This window comes from Balaenoptera physalus (genome assembly GCF_965194825.1).
Source record: "Balaenoptera physalus genome assembly, chromosome: 5".
Lineage (NCBI taxonomy): Eukaryota > Metazoa > Chordata > Mammalia > Artiodactyla > Balaenopteridae > Balaenoptera > Balaenoptera physalus.
The window spans coordinates 147000417-147022494 of record NC_138884.1 but is presented as its reverse complement, the minus strand read 5'-3'; the positions used below and the strand labels follow the sequence as shown (position 1 = coordinate 147022494).

At 57.0% G+C, this 22078-nt stretch overlaps 1 protein-coding gene across 5 annotated transcripts in view; it reads right to left on the bottom strand.

The window, feature by feature from the left end:
* SORCS2 (sortilin related VPS10 domain containing receptor 2) overlaps positions 1-22078 on the bottom strand; it is a 557426-nt gene that overhangs the window by 170210 nt on the left and 365138 nt on the right. For all 5 annotated transcript variants that reach the window (XM_082462103.1, XM_082462100.1, XM_082462101.1 and 2 more), the window contains one exon: positions 19544-19643. In XM_082462103.1, the coding sequence (XP_082318229.1) occupies positions 19544-19643 (100 nt within the window). The remainder of the gene's footprint in view (positions 1-19543; positions 19644-22078) is intronic.

Below are 22078 nucleotides of genomic sequence, written 5' to 3'. Positions count from 1 at the left end.
ACCACAGGACGTAATCTCCCCACAGAGGTACCCACACCCCACTCCTGCCTTATAGGCTGTGCAAGTACAGAGGTTCGGGGTGTAGGTGGGGCAGAGGGAGGGAGCAGCTTGCCTTCGCCGAGATGCCCACCCAGCTGGGCCTTTGATGGAGGGTTTCCCAGCCTCTTGCTGGTGGGCAGGGCTGCTCTGGTTCATGAGCGTTCTGCTAAGTGGAAGGTCTCAGGTCCTAGCTTGGTCTCTGTTTCTGGCATTTTATCTATGCTCCGTCTTCCTAGCCGGTTTGGAGGGAACTTGAGGAAGCCTGGGGCAGGGGCTGACACTGTTTGTCTGAGAAATCAGTGCCGTGGTCTAGAGATACCCCTACCCTGGCAGCCTTCCTATCCCCATCCAGGTTTTTTTTAATTTTTTGGCCACGCCGCGCAGCATGTGGGATCTTAGTTCCCCTTCCAGGGATCGAACCCGTGCCCCCCCTGCATTGGAAGTGCAGAGTCTTAACCACTGGACCGCCAGGGAAGTCCCAACCACCACCCAGGTGTTAGCACAGGATTACCCTCTATGCCTCGGTGAAAGTGCTGGTGCCCAGGGGGGCAAAGACCCCTTCCTGGGGATCTTTATCTTCCATGCAAAGGCCAGGAAAACGACTGGTCAACTCAGAGAACAGAAACCCCAGTGGCATCACACACACCGCTGAGGACCCTTAGACACTTTCTCTGCTCGTCTCACGAGGGCCCTCGCTCTAGGGGAGAAAAGGTATTTATTTCCCTGCCGGTGAGGGAGATGGCCACATTTTGCTAAAAGTATCACAGGACTTCGGAGGACATATAATGGCTAATTTATGTGGGACAAATAACTATTTAATAGCTTTCTAATTACATGACAATTAGAATTCCTATCGTGGCTGTGTCCTTAGGTATCTATTTATGGGCTGCGTGGAGCGGCTATGGCGCCTGCGACCATTAAGAACACCAGGCTCCGTGGAGCGGGCAGCGCTGACAGCTACAGAGCATAATTACCCGTGCAATTATTCTCCTCTACCTGAGTAATTACATGGTGGTATTATTTGTGTGGTATTGCAATTTATTCATACACCTAATCACAGTCTCCTTTCACAAACTGGGACCCGGCCCAGGAGGTGCTGATCGATTTTTTTAAAATAACATAAAAGTCATCTGATGAGCAGCTTGGCTACCAGGCTGCCTTGTGTTCACACGGAGAGGCGGCCAAGGTCTGGGGGGAGGGAGTTGGGAATTCACACCAGACACCAAGTTCATGGCGGCAAAGCCCACCCGGCCAGACCATGAGACATGAGACAGGAGGACGGCTGCCCCCGGCACTGTGCCCACTTGGGTGGGCTCTTTGCTGCTACGTGGCGCCGTGGTCTCTGCTTGGTGCCTCTCTGCAGGTCCCAGCCCTCGGCCACCCTCTGGCCCAGCATGCATGACCCACCTGTGTTAGGACCGCCCGTTTCCTTGTCTGTCGGCTCTCCTGGACTTTGAGACTCACCATGGCAGGGCCCTAGGAGGGTCTTTATGTTTTTCGGTAGCGCACAGAGATGGGGGTCACTGTGTACCCACCAAACCAGGCTGGAGGGACAGGTCACACTGAGCTCTGGCCCAAGAATCCCACTTATAAAAGCAATCCTTTCTCAGGGTAGGAACGGGGGGAGGACGGGCTGAGAGATTCAGACCAGCGATATCAAAGTTACTTTCCCTTAAGAATTTCAATCACATTTTTTATAGCTCCATCCAGCATCTCTTGCACGGCAAGCTAAAAGCAATCAAGGGTGTGGCCAAAAAACTTCAGGAACAGAGTAGCGGGCAGGAGAGGCCAAGTCCCTGGCAGTCGCTACACCTGTCAGTGCAGTCATCAAAGCTCAACCTTGAATCAGACACCCCAGGTAGAAAACAAGGGCTGAGACAGAAGCTGGGCAGGTGGCGCCCTGGTCCCCAGCAGCCCTGTCCCCACCCTGCGGCCCTCTTGCCGGTCCAGGGTGCTAGATCTTTGACCTGAACAAGGATGACCGCCCGCAGCCTGGGAAGTGCGGGTCACGGTTCCCCATTTACCAGGCGCACCGCTCTCTCCAGACTGCAGGAGGAAGGGCCCCTCCAAAGATGGTGAGTGGCAAGAGTGTGCCAAAGGTTAGAGCTTTCTCAAGGTGACAGCACCAAGGATGGTGGGTCTCAGGTCTGCAGTCTTTGCCTCATGGGTGGAGCCTCTGTGGCCACAGCACCTCGAGGCCTTGTGTGGACGGAGGTGACATTGGTTGGGAACCTGCTGTGGGGCGTCTCTCCCACTGAAATGCTAGGGAAGGTGACAGCAGGTGCCGGGAGCGTGTGATATTTCCTGTACCTGCTGTAACAAAGCGTCACAAACTTAGTGGCTGTAAACAGCCCCGAGGTACCTTACCGTTCTGGAATCAGACGTCTGAAGTGAAGCTTATGGGGCTTAAATCAAAGTGTCAAAGTGTCAAAATGTCAGTGAGGCTGGTTCCTTCTGGCGGCCCCAGAGGAGAATCTATTTCCTTCCTTCTCCAGCTCCTCGAAGCGCCCGCATTCCTTGGCTCGTGGCCCCTCCTCTGTCTTCAAGCCAGCAGCACAGTGTCTTCAGTCTCTCACTCGGACCCTCTGATAAGGACCCTTGTGATAACACTGGGTCCACCTGGGTAACCAGGATAATCTCCTATCTCAAGATCCTTAACCTAATCCCGTCTGCAAAACCCCTGTTCCCACCCATTTATGGTGACGTTCATAGGTTGTGGGGATCAGGATGGGGACGTCTTTAGGGGACCTTATTCAGCCCCCAACTGTGCACAGTGGCAATGCCCCCGTGGGCCTGCTGTCATCCGTCCTTGTCACAGAGGAACCAGGAGGCCCAGACGTTACGTAACAGGTCCAAGGGCACCCTGGCTGACAAACAGGAGGGTCACACTGGAACCAACTTTGTCTTTTACCGTACCCTGTGGTCCCCTGTCAGACAGATGGACAAAGGGACTCGGACACTTGGACATTTTATTTCCCCCCTGTGTGGTCACAGGCACCCACTCCCGTTTATTTGGGAAGACTCTCCCACCTGCCACGGCGGACTATCACGTTGGGACCATCCATCAAGGCCCCTCCTTGCCTTCGCAAGTGGCAAGTCCATGATCTCCCGGAGACACGGGGGTGGGTGACACTGGGTTCTTTGTCCCTGCAGCCTCCCTGCCCTTTGCCAGCCACTTTCTTGTGGTTCTAATTCCATCTGACATCTTTCCAGTAAAGATCCCTCTGCTGCTGCCAGCTTGCACTGGTTTCTGCTGACCGCCACCAAAGCCCCCCAGCCACATAAAGCTGCAGTGCTGGGGGGCCGTGGACTTGCAGGAGGCTGACATTCCTTTTGCAGGTGCAGAAGCTGAGGCCCAGAGAGATGCTGTCCTCTGCAGGCAGCGCTGGAGGACAAGGCAGGGGCAGGCCCGGAACTCAGGTCCCCACTGACTCCCAGCCTTTACCCTCCACAGCACAGTCTTAGGGCTGCTCAGGGCCAGGGAGCCCCCCTGGTGTACACACACACACACACACACACACACACACATACACACACACACGAGGAACAAAAAGACGCTGTCTCCCTGCATTGTAAACAGGAGCGGCCCTGCAAACAGGTTCATCTGTACCATTTTTCTAGATTCCACATATATGCGTTAATATACAATATTTGTTTTTCTCTTTCTGACTTACTTCACTCTCTATGCCAGTCTCTAGGTCCATCCACATCTCTACAAATGACCCAATTTCGTTCCTTTCTATGGCTGAGTAATATTCCATTGTATATGTGTACCACATCTTCTTTATAGAGACACAGACATAGAGAACAAACATAGGGACACCACCAAGCGGGGAAAGGGGGGGTGGGATGAATTGGGAGATTGGGATTGACATATATACACTAATAGTATAAAACAGATAACTAATGAAAAACTGCTGTATAGCACAGGGAACTCTACTTCACTTTGCTGTACAGTAGAAACTAACACAACATTGTAAAACAACTATACCCCAATAAAAAAATTAAAAAGAGGAGTGGCTATCTCCGGTCGCCACCAGCCCTCCCCCAGCCCTGCTCACCAGCAGATTTGTGTTTGAGCTATGTTGGACTCATTCCAGTCTTTGGGAACAAACGCTAGGGCTCACTCCATCTCCTGATCCCATCCCCCCGTCCCCATGCCCCCAGCGCTGGGAGATGATGTGGTACATTCTAGTCAGTTCCCAGGGGCCCGTGATGTGGTCGTCCTGAATGGGCCTGGGCGGTAAAGTTGGACAAGACGTGGTGCTGGCCCAGGAGGAGCCTCCACTGGTCTGGAGAGAATGGATGAGATGGACCCTGACAACGAGCCCTGTGCATACAGTGGGCTGTGGGTGCTCATGGGAGGCAACAGGCGTTAATTGAGCACCTACTACACGCCCAGGCGGGTGCTGGGCCCTTCATAAGCTTTGTCATATTTTTTCTTTCCTGTGCAGAGCGCATCATGTCACATTGAGGACACAGGGTCTCGAGAGGCCAGTGGCTGCCCAAGTTCACCCGACCCCAGTAAGAGCAGGGGAAGTGACCAAGTGACAGGTAGATTATCAGTGCCCCAGGTCCTGGCCTGGGTTCAGGGCCTGCTGGCATGGGGAACCCCGCCCCCAGCTCCTCACACAAAGCACCCCCCCACCCCCACTGGGGTCCACATCTGGAACACTGTGAGGGCAGGGCACCTCCACGGGAAAGCAAGTTGGCTGAAAAGGCTGGCTGTGAGGTCTTTCTTTCAAGCTAAAAATATACACTTACTGCTGAGTTGAAAGAGGCAAGAAGAGGGAGTTTGAGATTTGAAAGAAAAATTCCTCAAATAAGGAATGATTTTTTTTTAACAGTATAGTTAGAAGAAACTCAACAGAAGCAATGTCAGTAAATGCTGGTTGACGTGGGCCCATGGGCTGTTCTTTCTTCCCCCTGTTCTTGTTAACAAAACCTTGCTTGCCTGGCTTGGGGACCCATCTTCCCTTCACTATATTCCACTTGGGTGGGCTGACCCTGCCCCCCAGAGAACACATGACCAGACCTGGCCAATCAGAGCACCAGCTCCCTCTGGCCACACCCACCGCTTCAGGAACAGGTCACATGATCCCAGCCCAGCCAATGGGAGTCTTCCTTGGGATCTGTGCTGAAACTACTGGGAAAGGACCCCTGCTCCTTCTGAGATCATGGTGCCAAGGATCACATGTTCCTGGGGCTGCCAGAGGTCATCTTTTCCACCAAACAATCCAATTGTGCCTGAAACTGAAGCCTGAGCTCAGGAGAGCAGAGCCGAGAGGTGGGGAGAGACAGACTGATTCCTGATGTCTGTCACTGTTAGAGGCCCTGGATGAAGCTGTGTCTGAAGGAAGCCCTACCCCTGGTCTTCACAGTTACATAAGCCAATGTATTACTCTTCTTGTCTGAGTGACTTCATATTATTTGCAATCAAATGAGTCAGCATGGCGGGGTATTTATTTGGTGGCTGGTTTGTCAAAGGAAGACAAGTAGAACAGAAAACACTAGAAATAGAAGGCCCCACAAAGGTCACGCGCAGACAGCTGCTATGTGACATGGGTGCTGCCACTCTATCCCTTCGGCACCCAAGCCTGACACCACTGACCAATCAGGCCTCCCTCCCACTGCACTAACACGGCCCCAAGTCCTTCCCATAAAGACCTGCAGAGAATGACACAGGTCGGTGGTGATATACCTATTTCCAGCCAACGTCTAGTTCAGAGAGGTGAAGTGGCTTGTCCCAGCCTCCTCACTAATCAAATCCAGGTACGTACATGAGACACTTTGTTCCCTTGATGTATATTTTCCCTCATGTCTGACAATTTCTCCTAGTGTGGGAAGCCACCGGATAAACTACACAACTTGCCAAATTCCTGGAAACCGGGGCATTTGTACGTGAGGGGAGGAGAGGCATGACGAATACCTTTGTGAATTCTAGAACGCAACTGCCAAAGCTGGGTGACAGACAAATACCGAAAATATGCATACAAAGCACTTTCCCTGGGCTTCCCTCTGCCTCACCATCGATGTGCCCTGTACCCCCGACAGAGCCTGGGTGGCAGGGAGGGCACAGTAAGAACCCCCGCCCAGATGGGGGTCCAGCTCCTCCACACCCCCCACACTGCCCTGACCCCGAAGAATTACTTCATCTCTCTGAGCCGCAGGCTGCGCACCTGTAGGGGAAGGACACCTGTGGTTCAGCTGCCGTGTGGCTTCAGTGCATAATGATCAATGTCACTGCTCACGGGATGGCAATGGCTCGGTGCCCGACCCCGTGCCCAGGACCCCAGAAAGCACCTCGTTCAACCTTTACAGAAACCCTGTGATGAGGGCGCCCATTTTACCGACAAGGCTCAGAGGGGCTCAGGAAATAGCCCCAAGTCCCAGTTCTTCCTAGATCCAGGACCTGCGTCTCCACTGCTGGGATGTAGAGGAGCTGCACCCTCCTCTCGCCGGGGCTGCTGTCAACCCCCGACCCCGCCTGAGCCAGCATCACCACGCCCACCAGTGCCATCCACGGGCACACGCCTGCCCACGGTTTTCCGTCCAGGCCCTCACATTACAAAGCTCCTTGCATTCCGAGGAGAAGCCCTTCAACCCTCGCCCCAGATGGCAATGGGACCAAAAGGGTGTGGGACGACCTGGACCCCGGTGGAACCCGATGGTGCCTGGCTCTCCACGGGCTCAGACGCCGTGGTATTCTCAGGTCCCTGGCAGCTTGGGGACCCTGGGACTCTGGGTAGTGCATGAGTTTCTTATGGTTGCTGTGGTAAATTACTACAGCTTCAGGGCTAAAATAACACAGGTGTATTGTCTTACAGTTCTCCAGGTCTGAGTCCCAGATCAGTGTCGCTGGGCTGAATGAAGCCCAGGTGTGGGCAGGGCTGCTTCCTTTCTGAAGGCTCCCGGGGAGAATCCACTCCCAGCCTTTCCCACCTCCTAGAGCTGCCCGCATTCCTTGGCTCGTGGCCTCTCCTGTCTTTAAATCCAGCAGCACAGCATCTTCCAGTCTCCCCGCTCCCTTCTCTCCCCGACTCCCCCTACCACCCCGTGACCTTCTGCTTCCAATGTCACATCTCTTTCCCTGATCCCCCTGCCTCCTCTTACAAGGATTATTGTGACAACGGTGGGCCCAGGGGATAATCCAGGATAATCTCCCCATCTCAAGAGTCTTAGCTTAATCACATCTGCACAGTCCTCTTTGCCATGAGAGGTAACATAGTCACAAGTTCTGAGGATTCGGATGTGGACATCTTTGGGGGTCATTATTTGGCCCTAGCAAGGGGATGGAGAGGTGTCGTCTGTCCTAACTGCCTTAGGAGAGGTGTGGCCCGGGGAGGGGGTACCCTGAGCGGGAGGAACATGGGGACGGGCCTGAGCTGGAAGGGAACACCACTCCTGATGGCCAGCTGGCCAGCGGGCACGGGCCTGTGGGCTGGGGAGGCGGGCAGTTTGGGCTTCACACGAAGAACAACAGAAGGCCAGGCGGCCCAGGCAGAGCTGAGCTCTGGAAGCTGAGGGACGCAGGTTACGGGGGTACTGGGGTGATGGTGAGGAGGTCACTGGGGTGAGCCAGGTCAGAGGAAGGGTAGCTCGGGCGGGGGTGGCAGAGGACACGGAGAGAGGCCCAGGGCATTGGCGGGAGTCCACAATGGGTGGGGTGTGGAGAGTGAGGAGCTTGGCGGTGCAGAGGACCCCGCTTGGGGTTCTGCCCGTGTGCCCGCGGGGATGTGGCACCATCTGTGGATAAAGGCCTGGAGAAGACCAGCTTACACGTCAGGATAGCAGTTGATTTTGCAGCCTCGGGGTGGAGCCGTGGGGAAAAAAATTCAACGAAGGTGCTGATGCAAAAAAAAAAAAAAAAAAAAAAAAAGATGCCAGAAGCTGGAGGTGCTCTTAACCTATCAAGGGCCTCCTTGCGGTGACTGGGCTTCCCCCATTGCGGAAATCACTTTCAGTTTTAAGTCGTTTTTCCCAGGCTATGGTCCTTCAAGTCTCCTAAGAGCCCCCACGGCACAAGGACAAACACATCACCTGCCACGCTTTTCTGAGCACTTGTCTTTGAAGGGAAGAGGGGTGAGATTCAGGCTGCAGCCGACAGCTGATCAGAAGCAGTTCTCTTAAGCCCCGCCCTCACTTAACGGGGATGCTGAGCAGGGATGCCCCGGGAAACTGGGGTGGGGTCTGCGCTCTTCAGGAAGCTTGTGTCAGTGTCCTCAGCCCGGAGGCAGCTTCCCTCCCCACACCGGCTGCACAGGACACAGTCGATGACCTTCAGTGCCACGCGGCGTGGTCACCCTGTGTTCGTGGGTCCCCTTGGCGGCCCTCAGGCACGAGGGAAATAAACCCATCACCTGCTCTCCCCTCCAGAGGACAGCACCTTCCATTATGTACCTCGTGTTGAGCCAGCCAGGGCTTCTGTCACTGCGATGGTGGCCACATCCAATATAGAGACGGGGCCACGATGGGCCAGGAGGGGGGTCCACACTACAGGTGAAGAGGAGAGACAGTGATCACCTACCTCCCGGTCTCTGGGATGCAGCAAAGGTGGTTCTGGGCCAAGGACACACACCCTGGTTTGCCCTGAAGACAGAGCCAGCCAAAGGCTTCAATTTATGGGTCAAGTGAGGGCAGCAGGTCTGGCAAACACCAGGGCCTCCCGGGGCCTGCGGCGACGGAAGAGTGGACTCGTGTGACGTGGGGCCCCGAGAGACACGTCCACATCCCGCTCTCCACCCCATCGCCTCACTCCGCGAGCCTCTGTTTTCCCATCTCTGATATGTCGGCTACAGTCACTGCCTGGGGGTGCCACCGTGCCCCTGGGTGACGCCCCATCGCTCTCGCCTCCCCGGCCCCGGCCCGGCCTCTCTCCCTCTCACTCCACCCGGCCCGGATGGACGGACACGTGCACACACAGAGCACTGAGAAGAGCACGGTAGGTGTGCATCAGGGGGTCCCTGGGATCCCGCCAAAGAGGATGGAGTCCCTGACACACAGGTGCGTGGCCCCGAGACGCCCCCGGGATGGCCTTTTTACATTCTACTTGATTTCGTGGTTGTGGTCTTTGGGGTTTCAGAATCTGCACCGTCTGCAGAAGAGAGAGTAAATCCAGAGTCTCTTTCCCTCTCTGTTTATTAGTTCCAGAGGTCAGAGCCCAGGAGACGTGTTTTCTGAGAAGTAAGGCTTTTTCCCTTTCTCTCCTCTCTCCTGCAAAAACCTACTGGCTTTAAGGGGGCATCGTTTTCCACACATTAGCTGAAGTTTCGAGGGTTTCGCTCTATTTCTGAGACAGAAGCTCTGTATACCGACAGGCCCAATTGAGCCATTTTTCTCACGGACAGGAGAGGACACTCGGTGCTCCGGGGAAACGCAGCACGTCGCTGACTGGAAGCGAAGGCCCGTTAGCACCAGCTCTACTTCCCAGCCCCCGCAGCCCCCGCAGGCCCCCGCAGGCCCCCCCAGGCCCCCGCAATCTGGCTTGTCTTCCCACCGGGCAGGGCCTCCCATCTCTGGTAACTGATCTCAGGGCATCTGGCCACGCCCTGAGCGCCGATCCGGGGGAGGGGGTGACAGCTGGGGACCGTGCGGGCGGGGCTCGGGAGTCCTGGCTTTACCCTCAGAGAGCTGGGGGTGCTGGGGATCAGTACTCCACCCCATCTGCCTCGTCCTGTGTGCCGAGGCTGACCAGAGAACTCCGGAACAGGAAAGAGGCCTGTCCAGGCTGAGGGGAGCCCCCTGAGAGCCCACCCCGTGGAATCAGAACAGCAGTGGCACGCACGGCTCTTCTGTACTGCCAGCCCTGACTTGTCTCCTGCTCTGGCCTGGCCACCCTGAGGGCCTCCTGGGCACCACCTCTGGATGCTGCAGGCCAATGGACACAGTGTATCCCATCCTGGGTTCTTCATGCTCCCCCTAAGGTCTACCGCCTCTCCAGGCACCCCCCGTATCAGGAAACAGCACCCCCATTCACCCACTGCTCATAGCAGAAGATTGGGGGCATCATCTAATCACAACATGTCTCCTGACCATGTCCCTGCCCTCCCCGTGAACCTGCCCACCCAGGATCAGCCTCATCATTGCTCAGCTGGACCCCACAGGTGTTGGAGCCACACAGATGCCCATCAGATGGCTGAATGAGTGGATGGATGGACGGGTGGATGGATGGGTGGATGGACAGATGGGTGGACGGGTGAGTGGATGGGTGGGTGGGTGGATGGATGGATGGATGGATGGGTGGGTGGATGGGTGGGTGGATGGGTGGGTGGGTAGGTGGATGGATGGATGGGTGTATCGCTGTATGGGTGGGTGGGTGAGTGGGTGGATGGATGAATGGTGGGTGGGTGGGTGGATGGATGGATGGATAGATGGATGGGTGGGTGGGTGGATGGATGGTGGGTGGGTGGATGGATGGTGGGTGGGTGGATGGATGGATGGATGGGTGGGTGGATGGATGGGTGGGTGGGTGAGTGGGTGGGGGGATGGATGGATGGTGGGTGGGTGGGTGGATGGATGGTGGGTGGGTGGATGGATGGTGGGTGGGTGGATGGATGGATGGATGGGTGGGTGGATGGATGGGTGGGTGGGTGAGTGGGTGGGGGGATGGATGGATGGTGGGTGGGTGGATGGATGGATGGATGGGTGGGTGGGTGGGTGGGTGGATGGGTGGGTGGATGGGTGGGTGTATGGCTGTATGGGTGGGTGGGTGAGTGGGTGGATGGATGGATGGTGGGTGGGTGGGTGGATGGATGGATGGATGGATGGGTGGGTGGGTGGATGGATGGTGGGTGGGTGGATGGATGGATGGATGGGTGGGTGGATGGATGGGTGGGTGGGTGAGTGGGTGGGGGGATGGATGGATGGTGGGTGGGTGGGTGGATGGATGGATGGATGGATGGGTGGGTGGATGGGTGGGTGGGTAGGTGGATGGATGGATGGGTAAGTGGATGGATGGATGGGTGTATGGGTGTATGGGTGGGTGGGTGGGTGGGGGGATGGGTAGATGGGTGGGTGGATGGATGGGTGGATGGGTAGATGGGTGGGTAGGTGGGTGGGTGGATGGATGGGTGGGTGGTTGGATGGGTGGGTGGATGGATGGATGGATGGGTGGATGGACGGGTTGATGGATGGATGGGTGGATGGGTGGGTGGATAGATGGGTGGGTGGGGTGTGGATGGATGGCGAGATGGGTGGGTGGGTGGAAGGATGGGTGGATGGACAGGTCGATAGATGGATGGATGGGTGGGTGGATGGATGGATGGGTGGGTGGGGTGTGGATGAATGGCTAGATGGGTGGGTGGGTGGATGGATGTATGGGTGGGTGAAGAGTGGACTCTCCTTCAGTCCACGCCAGTCTCCCCACCACAGCAAAAGAACTTTCTTAAAAGATAAGCAAACCAGCACATCTGATCTCATCCCATGTACCCTTCCAGCCTCGCCCTTGAGAACAGCCCACTCAGGGCTCCCAGGGAGCCCTGGGTCCCCCCACCAACAGCCTGCATGCATCCTGCCTGGAGAGCGTCATCCAGGCATGACTTCAATTTGCAAGCATGCAGGAGCACAGGGTGCCATGAATGCTCCCTGGCAGGCAAAAATCTACAGCAGAAACGAAGATCAACAAGACCTGCCCACCTTCCATCCCAGAGGACTAACGCTGTGGGTGCCCAGCCTCTCCTCACGTCAACGGAGCACACACCAAGAGGGTGCATCTGGCGTCTCCCCGAGGTGTTTCACATTCAGGTGGCAGCCCCGGTCCAGGCCCAGGTCCCAGGGTCCGGCGAGGCGTCCTGAGCGTAAGCACTGCATGTGAGGGCGCCACACCAGGGTGCCCATGTCCCTGTGCCATGGAAAGCCACAGATACAGATGTGGCCAGCTCTGCAGCAGCCCAGATCAGATATGGACACCCCTGAGCTTGCCGCCTTAAGTTCAGTGTGCATCTCAAGCCCATTTTCTGACAACAGGGAGGAGGCGGGTCCTCCCAGGGTGACGGGAGGACAGAGTAGGGGTCCAGGCTCAGGCCTGATGGCACTGTTAGTCCTGGGAAAGATGCGCAGTGGCGAGGTTGGTCCTCTCAGAGTCCCTGCTGTGTGCCAGGCACGGTGCCTGCAGGCCCATACACTGGCCTGGCTCAGCGGTGGGGGCACTAGCCCCTGATGCTGTACAACACACACACTGCGTCTGCGACACGGGGGCCAGGCGCTGTGGTACATCGTGCATCATCTCATTTAATCCCCAAATTACACCTCAGAGAGTCAGGAGGGGGAGACACCAGGATGCGAACCCCCTCAAAGCTGGGTTCCCCCCACTCTGTGCCTCGATCCCTTCCTCATGGCATGTTCTTGGTCAGATGTTTGGGCCAGAAAAGGGAAACATTGGTCAACACTCGGGAAGAAGATTTCAAAGCAAAATATAACACGGTCACACAAGCATCTCAATGAGAGGAAAAACAAACAAAACGAAGTCCTTGCTGCTTGGAACACTTTTTAAACACACAAGCAGATCCTGGGCTTCCAAGCTCCTGGAAACAGGGTCTGGGGATCCCCCAGGACACAGCGGGCAGCAAGTCTGCCAGGGGTTGCAGCTCTCCATGTGGGGGGAACAGACAGAGATCGCCCCACCTAGCAGTCCTCTGAGCAACAGGAGGGTCTGCAGGTGGCCATGTCCATGGGACGGAGCTAACCTCAGCTCCCTCCCGAGGGCCGACCACCACCGTGCACCGCCAGGGCCAAAACAGGAAACAAGACAGGGACTGATCCAAGAGGTCAGCTGCAAGGGAAGAGGGGGCGGGGCTCCACCCAGAAAGGGGTGGGGCCTCCACATCTGGGCGGGGCCTCTGCACTAGAGAGGAGGGGCCTCCACAACAGGGAAGGGAAGGTGCTTCCATACTAGAAAGGGGTGGGGCCTCTATACCAGGGAAGGGGCAGGGCTTCCACAGTAGAGGGGAGGGGTCTCTATACCAGGGAGGGGGTGGGGCTCCACCCAGAAAGAGGCGGGGCTTCTGCTCTAGACAGGAGGGGCCTCCACAGCAGGGAAGGGAAGGTGCCTCCATACTAGAAAGGGGCGGGGCCTCTATACCAGGGAAGGGGCAGGGCTTCCACAGCAGGGAGGAGGTGAGGCCTCCACACTGAAGAGGAGGGGCTACCAGGTAAGGGGCGGGGCCTCCATACCAGGAAGGGGTGGGGCGTCTATACCAGGGAAGGGGCAGGGCCTCCACAGTAGAGGGGAGGGGTCTCTATACCAGGGAGGGGGCGGGGCTTCCACAGCAGGGAGGGAGTGGGGTCTCCACACTGGAGGGGAGGGGCTGCCAGGTAAGGGGGTGGGGCCTCCATACTAGGAAGGGGAAGGGCCTCCACAGCGGGGAGGGCCTGGAGGGGCCTCTATACTAGTGAGGGGGCTCAGGGTTGGAGACCAGGTTTGGGATAAAAGGCAGGGGAACTGAGTAGAGGAGAGAGAGACAGAGGCAGAGATAGAGAGACAGAGAGAGTGCCTAGGACCTGTTCTACACCTGGAACAGAAAAGACATCCAGAGACAAAGAGTGGAAGAAAGTGCTTACTTTGTGTTTTCACACACTGTGAGAGTCCCACGGAAGCAGACATGCCACGGGCTGTAGAATAATTCACAAGCCCCAGCCTCGCCTCAGCTGCAGGACACAGTTGCACCAATGCGGCAGCAGGGGCGGGAGGCAGCACCACCCGTCTCCCCAGGGAGGGCTCTGAAGTCCAGAGAGCTTGGTTAAACTGCTGCACTGGGATTTGAACTCGGCTCCCAGGCCTGTGCCCTCTCCCTTAGGCTTCCCGCCACCTGGAGGGGGCGGCCTCAGTGACCCTGAGGACAGGCTGTTACGTGTGGGAACAGAGCTGCTCACAGGTGGAGCTGGCAGAGGGAAGGGCAGTGACAGTAGGGCCACCTGGGCAGGGTGCAAACCCTGACCTGTCTGGCCTCGGTCCCTTCTCCTGTGAGATGGCGCACAAGTCCTGACTTTGCCAGGGGTTGCAAGGATCAGAGATAACGTACCTAATGCTCCTGATACGGAGCCTGATACATAAAGAGCCTTTGGAACTCGGGCTGTTCCGCATCACAACCAGTGCCGCCTCTTCCCAGCCATGGTTTGCTCTCTGCGACACTGAGTTTCTCGAAGGCAAGATTTTGGTCAGATTCATTTTTCGATCCCGAGTGCTTGGCATGTGGCAGTTTCTCAAAACGTCTCAGGTGAGCGAGCAGAATGAATGAATAGGTGAATTGATGGAGATCTTGTCCTGACCCTGTGCTTCTCAAATTAGGAGTCATGTACCCAAGAGGGTCCACGCTGGTGGCTGGGCCAGGGGTCCTGAGGCTTAAAACAAGAGCATTCTCCTGGGTCATCAGGTTAACAAAGACTTTTTGTTGAAAGTGTGTGTGTGTGTGCGTGTGTGTGTGTGTGTGTGTGTGTGATTTTAGTATTCAAACCAACCCTGATATATCATGAAGTAAAGTGAAAATTCACATGACACTTGAAAGCAATTCCATGCCGCAGCCAGCTCCCCGGGGCTGTGCCTTCACACCCTCTCCCCGTGCCATGGGGTTCTCGTGCCGAGTCAGAAATGTACTGCTAGTCCAAAGCCAAATCAGGTATTCAGACAGCACGGAAGGCATACGGGGGATGCTGAGGGATCCTCAGGGCCCCCAGGGTCTCAGGTCATGCCATGACAATGGTAGAATGCCTCGCCCATGGGCATCAAGGCAGGAGCTCTGACTATATTACAGGCAAGACAAAAATAAAAGGGAATTCATTTTGTAAGACAGGTTGCAAAGTGGTCTCTTAAGAAGCTATAAAGTACTGCTTAGTCTGTAATTGTTGTTAAATGGACTCCTAATAGCATTCACATCTTCCTGCAAAACCTATCCATTACCGATAACTGGAGAGGTAGACCCTCCGCCCATGATCAAGCAGGCGCCCCTGCAAATAAAGAACCCCATCTTTTCCCAGATCACACTCACTCTGGGGTAAACCTGTCCTGCTAGAGGCCGACTTTGGCCCCTTTTCTTATTCCTCCCACAGAAATGCAGCAGGAGAGGTTCGGTTTCCCAGGGCTCCACCAGAGCCTCAAAGGTTCAAGAAGGATCAAGTTGCTTGTCCAGTTCACCTTCACATCCCAGCGCCCAGCAAAGGACCCCAGCACATAGTAGGTGCTTCATGTGCAACTGATATTTACAAGATTGGACCGAGGGTTCTCACCCTCCAGCACCAAGCACGCAGCCTGGCACACAGTAGGACCTTGACCCACATCTGCCGAATGGATGGGGGTCGGAGTTGAGACACAGCTTGGACATCTGGTGAAACCTGCCCTCTGGCGGAGGAGAAGCCAAGACACGTGGTAAACAGAGCAGAGTCTGGGCTCCGCCCACGTGCATCTCATACCCCAGCTGCTGCTCTTCCCCTGGGAGGAGACCAGGAGAGTCCAGAATGCTGGAGCTGGAAGGGGCTTTGGAGAACCCCCAGTTCAACCTCCTGATCTTATGGAGGGGGGACACTGAGGCCTGGAGAGGAAACAGGGTCTGCCCTGAGTCACACAGCTCAGCTGCGGTCAGATCGAGCCCTGTCCAGACACAGTGGGTTGCACACGCCCCACTTCCAGCACAGCAGGCTGTGCTGGGCTTACACAGACATGGGGAACCCCATCTGCTCCCTGGAACCTTGCTGCAGGGTGCCTGGTGAGCTCAAAGTCATGACAGAAGGTGCTCTGGCATCTAGCAGAACTGGATTCAAATCCTTGCTCAATGCCAAGTACAGAGACACAATATGTTCAATGCATTGGTGATAGCTTTGCCACCTACCAGCTGGGTGACCTGGACTATTCTCCCAGCTTCCCCCGAGCCTCTGTTTTCTCATCTGGGCAATGCAGGTGATGATGTAAACCCCCAAGTCATGCCCCACCTCCGCACAAATAAATGACTATGATTGACATCTGGTTCTGGCCTAGGGCCTGGCATACTCAGAATGATCGCCAGGGGGTGGCTTAGGAATTGAGAAGCTAAAGATGAGCGAATAAATGAATGCAATGACAAGGGGAAATTTTTCCTTTCATTAAATGGAAATCTCTTTCCCTGAAGGGGTCCTACCCCATCTCCAGTCCAGCCCATTGCACCCGTATTTCCTGAGTGTTGGCTGAGTGCTATGGGCTGTGCACAGTTGAGGAGATGGACCTGAGTAAAATCCAGTCTCCACCAAGCAGTCTGCCTGGACTGCTTCCCGATGCCTAGGACCGCCCTTCAGAAGTTGGAAGACCAGCCCGTGGCGCCCAGATCTCCCCTCCACCTTCACCAGCCCCCGTGGCTTCCGGTTCTTTACTTGACATGGTCTCACATCAGCTTTTTCTTTGACAGGCACTGTGGCTTTTCTGCTCCTACATGCATTTAAAACATAAGGTGACATTCACAGGTGCCAGAGATTGGAAAGGGGACACATTCGGGAGCCGTGATTCAGCGGATGTTCTAAGTGGCAGTAATGAGTGAGGTTCTTTCAGCATTCACCCGTCAATCTCCCCTCCATCATTGTCCCCGTTAAGAGATGAGACACCCTGGGACCTCCCTGATGCGCCCTCACCGGAGGGTCATGGCAGAACTGGACTGAGGACGGGGCTCCCCGGCCTGGGTGCTGTCCCCCAGACCACCCTACAAAGGCAGGGTGCCCCACGCACCCCCAGGAAGGAGCCTCGGGCTGCACGTCTACAGGCCCCATCCAGGTGCAGGGGGTGTCTGCGGATCAGGTGGGCGACTCGGCAACAGCGTCCATTCGGCAGGACCAGCTGCTGCTTGTGGCACTCACTCATTCATTCGTTCATTCATGCATTCATTCATGCACGCATTCATCCTTTAACATTGGCTGAGTGCTTGTGCTGGGCACAGGGGCCGACCACACCCAGCCTCTATCCCCAGCGATATTTCCAGGCTAAATGTCCAAATCATCAAATAACCTCTCACAGGCATCGCCGATCAGTGTCCTATCTTTTTTTAAAGATGCGCACGTCTCCCTGCCTGCATCCCCATCCCAATGTTGCCTGCAGAGGAGGTCCTGCTGAACACCCCAATCAGAGCCCCCAGCTCTCCATCGGCCCCGAGCCCCCAGGTAACCAAAACTGATGCTTCACTCCTGGTGCCCTTTGCCTGCCCGGATGCCCTACGTGACCTAGAAGCCCCTTTGCTGAGCCCCCGCCCATCAGCTCATTAACCCCCAGCCACCCCCATTACAGCAGGACACAGGCTCAGCAGCGGCTGCTTTGCGCAGGACCAGGGTCTGTCTGGCCTCACTGCTGGCAGCCTGGCAGCCTTCCCTGACCTCACGCCTCAGAGACTCCCCGTTCTGTGACTGCCACTGTTGCCTCTGCCTTTCTCGCTTCCAAAGGAGGACGTGGCCTTTGGGGCCGGCCCTGGAGCCACCGTCACATCTGGGCACCTGTGGGTCCTCCCAGCTGGTGAGGGATGGCAGGGTCAGCTTGGAGGAAGGTTCCAGGACCGGGCTGGCTAGACAGACGGAAATTGGAGGACATGCAGGAGATGGGTGGCATGGCCTCCCGTGTCCACTGCTGGCTGGAGTTTGGGGGTGATGGGGGGGCCTCTGGCTTGGGTCAGCACCAGCCCGCGGCAGCCCTCCCTTGTCTCGCATCCAAATCACAGTGGCCCCAGGGAGAGAGATGACAGTGGGCAGGGAAGCAGGATGTCTGTCCTTGCCCCTTCCAAGCACTCAGCTCTCCTGGCCAACGAAGGTCTCTGTGCTATGCACATGCTGCTGCACCCAGGCCTGGGCTAGGGTGCTGCCTGGGCATTTCCCTTGCTGACACCCCCCTGCCCCCCAAGAGAACCCTGTGGCTCAGAGGGCGGGGACGGCAACGCAGGAAAAGCACTGAGCTCACAGCAGAGCAAGGGCTGCATTCCAGCTCTGACTCCTCACCAGCCTGGGCTGGGGCCGACCAGACACGGGACGAGGACAGCTCGGGGAGCACGTGGGCTGAGCTGTGGGGGGTCGGGGTGGGGTGGTAGTTGGGGGGTCATTCCCCCATACTTGCTCTCACTCCTGCACAAGAAAACCCCTCAACTCTGGACCCACATGAGGCTGGGGTCAAATCCAAGCCTCCCACCTCTAGCCGTGTGATTAAGTGCTAAGTCTCACCTTCCTATGCCTCAGTTTTCTGCCCTGGAAAATGGGATAATAACACCTCCTTCCTAGGCCCCTGTGGGACAGAGTGAGATCGTGCACGTGAAGTCCCCGAGCAGGGCCCAGGGAGACCCGGGCACTGGCAAAACCAAACCCCTGCCTCTCTCCGTTCAGTCCCGAGTCGCCTCCGGGCAGGCGCCGGTGTCCCTGTGAAGTTCCCCCCTCTCCAGCAGCCCTCCCCACCTCTGCGTCCCAATTCTGTCCATAAGGAAGCTTTTACAGCAGTAAAAGTCAAGGAAGGGGGTCGGCGGAGGAGGGGAGACCTGCTTTAGAAAGCTGACATCCCATTAAAAAGTGCCATCAAGATTCCCTGGACAGCCCCCAGTGAATGGCAATGCACGTCAGTCTTCACGTCCCGTAAACTCTACGATGGGGCCTTGGTCCCTGCAGAACCTGCCAAGTTCACGCACACACCGACTCCTCTGAGCCCAATAACCTGCCGTCAGCGTGACCGGCAAACCCTCCAGTGCCCTCCGCATCCAGCCATCTGGCAATGATGACTGTCTTCCCGGGACACTCATCAGTCTACAGAGGTTTTCCGGGCTCTACGTCGCGTCAGAGCATCTATCGGTGCCCGTGGGCTGGGCTCGTAAGCAAGGGCTGGGCTCTGGGTTCTAATCCCCAATGTCACAGTTCTCTGGGGTTACATCCCATTTCCCAGGAGGAACCTGATCTGTCCAAGTTCCCCTCTGTGACAGTGATCTACTTCCCTGCACGGCGTCACGTGTGCGGGACGGCTCTGGCCTGGGTGCTGCCTCTGACCTCAGTCTGGGGTCCCGAGGTGGCTAGGAGGCAACCATGGCTTTGCAAAAGGGTCTTCTCACGGAACCTGGCGGAGGTGGCCGTAGCCTGGAAATGACAAAGTTCCCTGATCCACAGTCAGGCAGACAGCAGAGTCAGAAGACACGCTCAGACCAAGAAAACAGAAAGTAAAGCTCAGATGAGACACCAAAACCAAATCAAAACCAAATCAACAAATAAAAAACCCTGCAGGAGATCGGGACTGTTCTTCACTGCTTTCCAAGGACGCCAAACCAAAGAGAGATATTCTTTCTCTCCTCCAGAGTGGCCACTCCTGCCCCTACCCCGCTTTACCTGGATGGGTGCTGGCCCAGGGCAGGGGAAAACAAACGCACCAGGACAACCTTTCTCCCAAGGCCCAGCTGCTGCTTTAAAACTTAATTCATCCATATGAATTAAGGCGGAAGCGGGAGGGGTGACGCAGAGAACTGGGAGGTAAACACCTCTGCCCCGCTGTCAGGATCCTGGAGAAGCAAGGCAGCAGCGGCTCCCGCTGTGCAGAGCCTACCTTTCTCTTGTTGGTCGGGCAGATGTAGAAGTTGTCGATGACGGTAGTGACGCCAGGCTGAAGGGTAAGCTTGGTGTAGGTTGTCCCGAAGTCCGATGACCTGGGAGGACAGGAAGACAGCTGTCAGTGACAGGCCCCTGCACGTGCAGTTATCCAGCCTACACGGTGTCCCCCGCCAGTGTGGGTGCAGCGCCCAGGACACCCTCGGGTGTATCCTCTCCCTTTCCCCGGAGCAGCATGCCCCAGGGGGCCAGGAGGAGACTGGGGCTCCCTCGGGGACACCCAGGACGAGCCCAGGTCTGGAGCTGCGAATGCCAGCCAGCCTTCCCACGAGCCACCGGCCCTGGGCGGTCCACAGTCTATGTTAGCTTTACTGTATCTGCGTCTCGCTGGTCACGAAGGGTCTCATATGTACTGGCCACGTCTAGGTCCTTCCATCCTTTTGATTCCTCGGAAAACCTGGACAGATGACGTCACTATGTCCATCTCGAAGATGACCAGAGGACCAGGAGGAGGCTTGGAGGGGACACATTCTTGCCTGAAATCACTCAGCTAACAAGTGGCCGACTCAGGATGCGAGCACGGGCCCCCCCACGAACAGCTGGAGTCCTGTTTGCTCTCTAGAAGTTCCCCGCTGCCCTGAGGCCTGTCTGCTTGTCTGTCTCCCTCTCTGGACCCTGAGTTCTTCCAGCGAGCGGCGCCCTCCGCCCTGACCATGTGCACCCACAGGGCTGCAGGGGCGGCAGCAGGTACCCAAGCTCCAGAGCTGCTGGGAATCAGACCCCAATCCCTACGCCGGCCAGTGGGTGTCAGCATCCGCTCGCCACAGCCGGGCTGGGGCCAGTCCCTGCCGCCCAGGGGGGTGCCCACTTTCCTGTCTGTAAGGCAAGGGCTGCAGGAGAGAATCTCTGAGATCTAACCTCCGCCCAGAGCGGCCGCAGCAGTGAGAGGGAGATAAGGCATCACGGGCGATTTCACAGCAGCCAACACGTCGGGACATGGGATTAATTCCATGCTGAGGCTCAGCTCCCTCCGCTGAGCTCAGCTCAGTGACCCTGGGCCCAGCACTCCTTGTGACCAGCTGGTTAAAACGTGCTGCGGCCGCAGAGAGCTGGAGACACGGTCAGGCCCAGGCTGCACGTTGCCTCCAGTCCTTAAACCAACGTGCGTTATTCCAGAGACCTCAGCTTCTCCCAGGGTGTCCTGTCTTCTGACCAGTCAGGACTCACCCCAAGGCGGGGACGGGGCCAGGAATGGGAGCCCAAGGCTACTGAGGCCTGCCGTGCTGGGGCCCCTCGGGCCCGTCCATCTTTCTCATCACCACTGAGACCGGCCTGCATGGAGCTGAGCTCCAGGGCCAAGGGCGGCCCATCCCAGCTGATGGGAGGTGGAAGGGGGGCCGGGCGGTCACCTGGATTCCTGTCCTCGGACCCTAGCACCACGTGGAGCCCGGCCTGCAGGCGGCCCAAGCAGCCCCTTCCCCTCTCTGGGCCCACGGAGGGGCTGGACCGGGCCGTGAGTGTCAGACTTGCCCAGTGTAGCCTGGGCTCCTGGGGGAGCCCTGGAGCTGCTCAACGTAAACACCGCACCCCACTGGCAGTCTTTCAATTCCATCCCATAGTACATCCTCAGCACTTTCTACAGGGATGTACTTCCTCTCTACTTCTTCCCCAAGCCTTCCGTTTCACTGAGGCCCCAGGAAGGTGGGCTGCGTTTGTGGCCTTTGTGCTCAGGGGCCTCATGTCCCTGGAAGTCCTCAGGCCCCAAGGTCCTTCCCAGGCCAGGACAGAAGGCAGCCCCTGCCCTCTGACTCCCAGGGAACTCCAGCAGGGGCCGCCCCGCCCGACCCCCAGTAGGGTCCCCTGGGCCTCTGCCCGCCCCTGGCCTCCCCAGGGAGGGCCGGCTGGAGAGAACAAAGCAGCCCCACTGGAGGTGTAATTAGGGAAGGACTTACTCTCAAAACCTCTGAGAATTGATTTTCTTTGGGAAGGAGGGAGTCAGAGGCCCATTAGCAGAGGATTCATCTAGAGACCCAGGAAATTCTAGAACCGCCCCTGACCCCGAAACAAATAGCTGTGCTTAGGAGCTCGGTGCCTGGTAACCTCTGAGCCTCTTGGTCCCTCACCTCTACCCCAACCAGCATCTCTAAGACCTGCGATTGATTCTGCCTTCCAGACACCAGGCAGTCCACTCCTCCCCTCCATCCTGACACCCACCTGCCCCAGCCCAGCTGCCTCCCCGGGGTCCAGCCTCCCCCCTAGTCCCCCGCCTATGGCCACAGCAGCCTGTTTGCACCTGTTCACTCAAGGGCACCTGCTGGTGTGGGCCCACAGCAGGGAGCAAGTGGGATCTAGGCCCTGCTGCCCGGGAACCTACATTCTAGTGGGGCCCGGGGACGAGGGTGATAAATAGATAAGCAAAAATATAGCCATGTCAGAGGAGATAAGGGCTGGGAAGAAGAAAAAACAGAGTAGGGGGATGGAGGGGGCAGTGGACTGCTGTCTCAGAGAGCGTGGCAGGGAAGGGCCCTCAGAC